The sequence below is a fragment of the Oncorhynchus tshawytscha genome, linkage group LG05 (genome assembly GCF_018296145.1).
Source record: "Oncorhynchus tshawytscha isolate Ot180627B linkage group LG05, Otsh_v2.0, whole genome shotgun sequence".
In the NCBI taxonomy this organism is placed as follows: Eukaryota; Metazoa; Chordata; class Actinopteri; order Salmoniformes; family Salmonidae; genus Oncorhynchus; species Oncorhynchus tshawytscha.
This window is the reverse complement of record NC_056433.1, coordinates 39174578-39184515: the sequence shown is the minus strand read 5'-3', so window position 1 is coordinate 39184515 and position 9938 is coordinate 39174578. Positions and strand designations below refer to the sequence as shown.

Sequence of the window (9938 nt, the reverse complement as noted above, 5' to 3'; positions counted from 1 at the left end):
CTCTCTTTGTGTCTCTCTCTGTGTTTCTGTGTGTGTGATGTGTTTCTGTGTGTGTGTGATGTGTTTCTGTGTGTGTGTGATGTGTTTCTGTGTGTATGTACATGCGTCTCTCTCTCTCTCTCTCTCTGACATTACCAAAGGGACAGTAAACACATCGTCCTAACCCTGGCCAACATCACAAATGGGACAGTTTTTAGGATCACAGGCCATTCACTAGGCTGGCAGATCTGGGGACCCTCTCCTGTCTTCTCCTCTTCCCCTGCCGTAGTTCTCCAGCCCGCTCAGCTCCGCCCGCTGCCAGGCTCAGGCCCTTGATCTGCCACATCCTGTTATCCTCCATGGGAGGAAAGGAGAGGAGAGCACCGCCAACAGTCTCGCTACAGTCACACTGATAACAGCTAGCCTTACAGGCTACAGGACCGAGATAGAGCTACAGGAAAGACATAGAGCTACAGGACATACTGTTGAGCTGCAGGACAGAGATATTGCTACAGGACAGACATAGAGCTGCAGGACAGACATAGAGCCACAGGATAGAGATAGAGCTACAGAACATGCATATAGCCACAGGACAGCGGTAGAGCTGCATGACAGCCATAGAGCTACAGGACAGACATAGAGCTGCAGGACAGACATAGAGCTGCAGGACAAACATAGAGCTACCGGATAGGGACAAAGCTACTGGACAGACATAGAGCTCCAGGACAGAGATAGAGCTACAGGAAATACATAGTGCTGCAATACAGACATAGAACTATGAGCCAGATATAGAGCTACAGGACAGAGATAGTGTTACAGAACAGACATAGAGCTACGGGACAGGCATAGAGCTACAGAACAGATATAGAGCTACATGACAGGCATAAAGCTACAGGACAGAGATAGAGATACAGGACAGACATAGAGCTACATGACAGGCATAAAGCTACAGGACAGAGATAGAGATACAGGACAGACATAGAGCTACATGGCAGGCATAAAGCTACAGGGCAGAGATAGAGCTACAGAACAGACATAGAGCTGCAGGACAGAGCTAGAGCTACAGGACAGACATAGCAACAGGACAGATAAAGCTACAGGATAGAGATAGAGCTACTGGACAGACATAGAACTACAGGACAGAGATAGAGCTACAGGACAGACATAGCTACAGGACAGACATAGAGCTACAGGACAGACATAGAGCTCAGGACAGACATAGAGCTACAGGACAGACATATAGCTACAGGACAGAGATAGAGCTACAGGACAAACATAGAGCTATGGGGCAGATATAGAGCTACAGAACATGCATAGAGCTACGGGACAGACATATAGCTGCAGGACAAACGTAGAGCTAGAGGACAGTAATAAAGCCACATGATAGAGATAGAGCTACTGGACATACATATAGCTACAGGACAGAAACAGAGCTGCAGGACAGACATAGAACTACAGGACAGAGAAAGAGCTACAGGACAGACAGAGCTACATGACAGGCATAGAGCTACAGGACAGATGTAGAGCTACAGGACAGAGATAGAGCTACAGGACATACATAGTGCTGCAATACAGACATAGAGCTATGAGCCAGACATAGAGCTACATGACAGTGATAGTGCTACAGAACAGACATGGAGCTACAGGACATACATAGCTCTGCAATACATACATAGAGCTACGAGCCAGACATAGAGCTCCAGGACAGAGATAGTGCTACAGAACAGACATAGAGCTACAGGACATAGAGCTACAGAACAGATATAGAGCTACATGACAGGCATAAAGCTACAGGACAGAGATATAGATACAGGACAGACATAGAGCTACATGACAGGCATAAAGCAACAGGACAGAGATAGAGCTACAGAACAGGCATAGAGCTACATGACAGACATAGAGATGCAGGACAGAGATAGAGCTACAGGACAGACATAGGGCTACTGGACAGACATAGCTACAGGATAGAGATAGAGCTACAGGACAGCCATAGAACTACAGGACAGAGATAAAGCTACAGGACAGACATAGAGCTACAGGACAGACATAGAGCTACAGGACAGAGATAGAGCTACAGGACAGACATAGAGCTACAGGACAGAGATAGAGCTACAGGACAGACATAGAGCTACAGGACAGAGATAGAGCTACAGGACAGAGATAGAGCTACAGGACAGACATAAAGCGAAGGAGAGATAGAGCTACAGGACAGACATATGGCTACAGGACAGAGATACAGCTCCTGGACACATAGAGATAGAGGACAGACATAGAGCTACATAACAGACATAAAGCTAGAGGATAGAGATAGAGGTACTGGACATACATATAGCTACAGGACAGAGATAGAGCTACAGGACAGACATAGAGCTACAGGACAGACATAGAGCTACAGGACAAACATAGAGCTATGGGACAGATATAGAGCTACAGAACAGGCATAGAGCTACGGGACAGACATAGAGCTGCAGGACAAACATAGAGCTACAGGACAGACATAGAGCTACAGGACAGACATAAAGCCACATGATAGAGATAGAGCTACTGGACAGACATATAGCTACAGGACAGAAACAGAGCTACAGGACAGACATAGAACTACAGGACAGAGAAAGAGCTACAGGACAGAGAAAGAGCTACAGGACAGACAGAGCTACATGACAGGCATAGAGCTACAGAACAGAGAAAGAGCTACAGGACAGAGAAAGAGCTACAGGACAGACAGAGCTACATGACAGGCATAGAGCTACAGGACAGATATAGAGCTACAGGACAGAGATAGAGCTACAGGACAGACATAGAGCTATAGGGCAGAGATATAGCTACAGGACAGACAGAGCTACAGGACAGACAGAGCTATAGGGCAGAGATAGAGCTACAGGACAGGCATAGAGCTACAGGACAGATATAGAGCTACAGGACAAATATAGAGCTACAGGGCAGACACAGATCTACATGACAGAGATAAAGCTACAGGACAGACATAGAGCTACAGGGCAGAAACAGATCTACAGGACAGAGATAGAGCTACAGGACAGAGATAAAGCTACAGGACAGACAGAGCTACAGGACAGACACAAAGCTACAGGACAGACAGAACATCAAAGAAAAAGAGCTAGAGCTGCAAGGATTGCAACAGAACATAGTTACAAGTATAGCGAGCAAGTAGTCCTATAAGGCTAATACAATCAGACAATATAGACATACTTTAAGCAAAGGGCTACACAACTACAGCTATAACACATGTCTACTACTAGACCCTCAGCCAAATCATCTTCATCAAAGGACAATTAAAAAAAAGTAACAATAAGAGCATGTCTTTCCTACCAGGCATCATCGTTATCAGATTAGGCAATAGCGAGCCGAGTCATCGTCGAGAGCACTGATCGAAAAAGGGAATAGCGCAGGCAGTTGCATGTCTCTCCATTCACCTTCCTCTCCCAGAGATAAGAACCTATCTCTGTCTGTTCCACATCACTCAAAGAGCTGACTGAAGTCATGACGTGTTTCTATATTCTCAAATTCAAAGCTACCAACATCAGTGAGGAGGAAGAATTGTCAAACCCTGAACCATTCACTGACAGTTCAACATCAACTGAAGTAGTCAAAGAAAGCACATATTGCATCAATGTAAACTGAACAGCATATCAACAACTCTATGGTTACATCTTGATTGACACCAATCTAATATCAATGCAAATAGATCAACACCGTTATCCTGCACCTATTAGAACTTGAGATTTTTTTTGCCTCATCTCATTCAGATATAAGTAGAAATGAAGGCCACTTGTACAAGACCGCAAGCAGGAACAAAGGCAGACATCAGACAGAAAGACAGACAGCATGGGGGGACAAGACAGACACAGACAGGCAGAGAGACAGAGGCATGTCGCAGCCCACCTGTCCGCCCTTTAATCACACCTGAATGAGTTGTTTTTCAGCGAGAACACATGCTGGAACAGTAAAGGGGCCTGGCGCAGGCAGGCAGAGAGGCAGGCAGGCAGGAGGCAGGCAGGTAGAGAGGCAGGCAGGCAGGAGGCAGGCAGAGAGGCAGGCAGGCAGGAGGCAGGCAGGTAGAGAGGCAGGCAGGCAGGAGGCAGGCAGGTAGAGAGGCAGGCAGGCAAGAGGCAGGCAGAGAGGCAGGCAGGCAGGAGGCAGGCAGGAGGCGAGCTAGTGGGAGGGTGCTCTCTGTAGCTATGGCTCCCTGTGGTGCCATTCCACTGCTTTGTGTTGTGAAGCACAGCAAGCTGTTGGCCCTGTAAACAGGCTGCTAGCTCTATATCAGGATTTTTTATTTTTACAATGTAACACGCAATTATACTGTAAGATGTGTTATTACATATGGGTAGACTGATTATACATACGAAAACATGAGCTCAGCCTGTTACTCCAAGGACATTCTGATTGTCTTTCTATTCAATCCATCCATTCATCCATCATCCAAACATTTGTCTATCCACCCATCTATCCATACATCCCACCTACCTGCTGCTGGTCTGGGCTAAGAGTAGCCTCATGCAGGTCCTTCCCCAGGAACCCAGGGTACAAAAACACAAACAAATCAATGGAGTTAAACACAGCTCCACACAGAAAGGATACAGTCTGAGGGCGCCACTCTGGGTCCCAATGGCCAGGATCTTCTGGACTGGGTCATGGGCCATGGACGACGGCTGATAGGGGAAGCCATGACGGACAGTCTGGGCATCCAATGAGAGGGCAGCAAATCAGGGCAATGCGGAAACAACAGGTAAATCATGGTTAGAGGGAATTTTCATGAGCGTTCTCACAACAGAGTAACGTTAGTTTTGTGTCCAAATAATACAATCGATATACGTACTCAAACCACAATTTGAAGTCTGTGAATGAACACTTGAAATGAACAGGCAAATGAACAAAAATATACAGCAACACAATGGCACAACAGCAATGACCCTAGAAAAAAACGTGCATTTTTTGTGGGATTTTTTTTATCGTAACAGTTAGGTTCCATCATATTGTGTGTGCATAGGCCCATTTTCAGATAATACTAACAACACCATCTCTTTTGATGGTGTCTCCCACATAGCAACTAGTCGTGATTACATTACTACTGTAGAAATAAAACACAGCAATAAAACCCATCACTTTGGAGCGTGACAGGTCTACCACAATATGCTGGTGCTGCTGGAGCCTATTGCATCAGTCGGCAAGTCAGTCGGCAAGTTGTTGTAGCCTACTTGTTTGCTTAAAGCCAGAGCAGAGCAGAGTGCTAAAGCATATTACGTAAGAGCCCCTCCACTGTAGCAGACACCTGCCCTAGCGCAGGCAGCAGCGGAAACACGGGCTGGGCTTTGGATAATTTCCCTCGACCATATGCGCCTGGAGCGCCAACCCAATTATGACACTCCAGGACCCGGCTGGATCAAAACCGCAGGACCTATTTTAGTTTTATTTGTATTTTCACTGAAATAATTGGCGACATGTAGCTTAGGCTGTTCTAGCCAACCATTCCAGATATTAGGCCTACACGGGTCTAGCGATGGAGAGAAACACGTCACAAATAGCCCTGCATTTTCAAGTCGATGATATAGGCTACCACAAATCATTTACATTATGTAGGCCTAATGATATTAATCTTTACCAAGAGCATTAACTAATATTCATGTTAAAGTGCACAAAACTGTGCCATGTAGAAATGAGCAGCATCCCTCAAAGCTGGGCTGCCATCGCCTCAAGGGATAAAAAAAAAACAGTATGTATGCCTAATGTCATGTCAAGGGGTAGCCAAGCACGCAGACTAGAGTTTTTAAATGAACCTCCGACTTCTTAGAGTTGCTATTTGGTCGAAATTCTTCAACCCTTACCGTGTACCTATGTATGTCCTCTGTTGTTGTGTACCCTTGTTTACTGAAATCCATACTTTTTAATGAAACGTAAATTTATCCAATAGAACACAGAGTGTTCTTCCATTAAAGTTTTTTTAACATCAGGTATGTACAGTGCGGTGTCCATCAGGGCAGTTGCCTTGGGCTGTTACTCTTCTCTATTTCTACAAATTATTTGCCACTGGTCTTACACAAAGCTAGAATGACTATGTATGGATGATTCTACACACTACATGTCAGCACCCAAAGCCAGTGAGCTCACTGAATTCTAAATAAAAAGTTACAGTCAGTATCAGAATGGATGATTAATAATAAAGTGGTCTTAAAAGGTGCAATATGCAGAAATCGCTCCACCATTTCTTGGTTGCTAAAATTCTAATAGTTCACCTAATTTGTGTTGACAAAACAAGCAATGTACAGTGTAGAGAGTCATTGTACCATCTAAAATGCTGTGAAATATAAGCAAAAATATAGTATTTTCAGCTGTTTGAAGCTGGTGTACAAAATCAAAAGTAAAAGATGCAAAAGGCATAGAAATAGAGCACATAGAACAAATCTACCTATTCTTAGACTTGCATTCAATGACAAATCTATAATTCACATTTCACTCCTCCAGGTCCGTCTCCTGTCAGCAGCCCCGCAGCAGATTAAAAGCTATGGATGACAGGGATTTCAGTTGCATGATTCCGCAGCTGTGGAATGCACTTTCAGACACTATTAGGGCTGAGGAGTCTATGTCCTCCTTTGAAGGCACAGCCCAAGACCTTGCTGTTCAGAAAAGCCTTCAAGGACCTCTGCTAACCCTGTTCTCATGTCTTCCGAATCTGACGACAACTGTATATAGCTTTGATTGTTATCTGTGTTCTGTGTTTTGGATTGTTCTTATTATTCTTGTGTATATTATTTTAGCACCTTGGGTATGAGAAAAACACTTTACAAATTAAATGAATTGTTGCTATTATTATTATTACATCTAAAAGTAAAGGCATTGTATTTGTTTCAAAACATTCTCTAAGACTTAAACCTCAATTGGAGTTGTGTATAAAGGGTGTGGCCGTTGAGCAAGTTGTGGAAGCTAAACTCCTAAGTATAACATTGGATGGTCAATTATCATGGTCAAGTCATATTGACAAAGTTGTTGTGAAGATGGGGAGGGGTATGTCTGTTATAACAAGATGTTCTGCGTTTTTTTACACAAAAATCAACTGTACTAGTTGTTTAGGCTCTGGTCTAGTCCCATCTTGATCACTGTCTGGCAATATGGTCAAGTGCAGCAAAGAAAGACCTAGCAAACCTGCAGCTGGCTCAGAACAAAGCAGCAAGCCCTGCACAAGACATACCACCATGGGTCTCATCACTGTCCTCAAGTCCAAATGAAGTCGCGGCAACGCACAGTATTATACAGAGCCATGATCACATGGAACATCCTTCCATCTCCAATAACTCAAGCAAACATCAAAATGACCTTTAAAAAAAGTATTGGTATTTGACATTTTATTAGGATCCCCATTATCTGTTGGGAAAGCAGCAGCTACTCTTCCTGAGGTCCACACAAAACATGAAACAGGACATCATACAGAACATTAACAGACAAGAACAATGAATTGAACAACCTCTCATGGAAAGGTGGGACTGTGATGGGACACACACAAACATGTTTTTTTCTTGTTGTATTGTTTGTATCCTTTTTTGTGTGTGTTTTAAATGTGTGTGACTGTCCTTGTCTATCAGTGTATCAGTGTTTTGTTACTTGTCATGTTTCGTGTTTTGTGTGGACCCCAGGAAGAGTAGCTGCTGCTTTCCCAACAGCTAATGGGAATCCAAATAAACAAATATATACAATCATCAAATACACAAATAAATACAATCACCAGTGGGCTACAACCACAGTCGGTGGTTGCAAATCCATTCAGTTTTCCATGTTGATTAAATTTCATCACATATATTTGGAGGATTGAAAGGACGTGGAAACAACGTTGATTCACCCAGTTTTTGCCCAGTGGAATTTGATAAACGATTTATTAAAAAGTATGGATTTCATTGAAAAAAAAGTCTGTGCTCCCTTCTGCAGAGGGGTTGAGGTATTGGATAGTCAAGGGACTACAGCACATCGCTGTGAACTTGATGCTGTGGCTGCATGATCATGATCATGTGTAATAAAATAGCCCTTATACAGGTGTTCAATTCAATCTCGTGTTCAGGTCATCTTGGCCTGGCCCAAACATGACAATTGAATTAAGGTGAGAAATAGTCAAAAATTCAAGGGGTTGTCCATTTGAATAGAAAGCAACGTATCCTATGTATCAACGATAATATAGATTTGCAGTGGTGTCCTAAGGATGGGCTACGTTCGTTCCAGCTGATTTGCCGGCAGTGCGTGCATGTCAATCGAATGTGAGCTCTTATTAACCCCATCCATTCTTCTGTCAAGACCTATTCAATGAATAATGGGAGCCAGTGCATGATAACACGGGTCTAAATGTCAGACGCAGCCTTATTCTATGGATCAATGAGGGAATCGGGTGTGTGAACTGGAAGGTGAGTGTTGGTGGGAGACTGATAGCCACTGTATCAACTGGCCAGGGACCCAGCGATTGACATGTTAATCCATTACCCATTATGCAAGAAACGGGTTGTTTAATCCCAACCCCTCTGTGTGACAGTTCATGCGAAGTGCAGATGGCATGAGCGATGAAACCAGTCTATTTGAACGGAAGGGGGATATATGTAGGCCTATGCATTTACTAGATCGTTATAAAAGGTAGGACTATATAGGCTAATGCTGGGATGTATAGAAACAAACGCTAAATTATGATGGAAAAACTATTCTATCTTGGTAGATCTCTAAACGCATTCGCCATATGCGCATTTTACAAGCTGGGTTAACAAACACTGGGAATTGACAGATGGCGTTGCCTATGAAGCAAACTATATTATCATTATTATAACACCTTTACATAACAGATGTTGATGAAAAAGACCAGGCAAACGCAGGTGGTCAGCTATAGTAGTTTAACCGTTCATCAGATGATAACAGATGTAGGCTATCAATAATATAGGTGGCGGCGCGTTAAGTAGTCTATCAATATCGAGAGACGCGGCAGCCAATATGCAGTAAGAAAATAGAGACGTTTGATACAGAAATGTTTGATACAGCTGCATAATAAATGCATCTGTCTCGCCCACCTTGCAGAGTTGAAAATTCTCGGACTGAAGGGTCTCCTGCATCAAATTGTTCTCCTGGGTGCCCGACTGGCCAGACGAAGCCGAGGAAGACGCTTGCTCCTTTAGGCCGTCCAGTACCTTCCTGATGTTAAACTTCTTCATTTTACCCCAGAAACACTGCGACGACGACGGAGCACAGAATTGAAATCACCAGCGCAAGATAAGGGGGTAAAGCCACTCTCTCGCTCTCTTCTGATTGCCTTCGTAAATCTCACATTTTAGATTGTGTTTTTACCGCAGTCTCCATGGTGAAAAGGGTTTCGGCCGCACACCGCTCTGGTCGGGCTCGTTGACGCGCAATTTCGAGTCGATTCTCTATTTACTTGTTGTGTGGCTATGTGCGTCGGTGTAGTCTTCTCTGACTCTGTGTCCCACTGCGTCTACGCTGCTCGCTCGCTCTCTCCGTTTTTTCTCCCCTCCCCTCTCTGCTCAGTCAACGCGGAACGCAGCTGCAGCGGTGCTTCTGCGCATTTCAGCAACCGGATATTTGATAGAAGCGCCTCTTCTCCCGTATACATCTCCTTCTCTGCCCTTGCTACAGAGGCAGGATTTCTCTCTCTTTCGCTATCTCGCTCTCTTCCTTTTCTACCTTATTCTCTCTCCCACCTCTTTCTCTGTCTCTCTCTCGTTCTATTTCGCATACACGCATACACACTCACACTGAGGGCAGGGTGAACCGCACCTGGTGATATTTGGATGCATCAGGGCAGACAGACAGGGCAGGGTGAGACAGACAGACAGACAGACAGACAGACAGACAGACAGACAGACAGACAGACAGACAGACAGACAGACAGACAGACAGACAGACAGACAGACAGACAGACAGACTGCCAGCCAGCCAGCCAGCCAGCCAGCCAGGCAACCTTA

At 44.4% G+C, this 9938-nt stretch overlaps 1 protein-coding gene across 3 annotated transcripts in view; it reads right to left on the bottom strand.

The window, feature by feature from the left end:
* Positions 1–9582, bottom strand: part of stxbp5a (syntaxin binding protein 5a (tomosyn)) — a 157198-nt gene extending 147616 nt beyond the window's left edge. For 2 of the 3 annotated variants that reach the window (XM_042321893.1, XM_042321894.1), the window contains exons 1-2: positions 9030–9582; positions 4579–4676 (exon numbers count right to left, since the gene is read on the bottom strand). In XM_042321893.1, the coding sequence (XP_042177827.1) occupies positions 4579–4676; positions 9030–9170 (239 nt within the window). In that variant the 5' untranslated portion in view covers positions 9171–9582. The remainder of the gene's footprint in view (positions 1–4578; positions 4677–9029) is intronic. The other variant, XM_042321895.1, reaches the window with a different exon arrangement.
* Between the last annotated feature and the right edge of the window lie 356 nt (positions 9583–9938).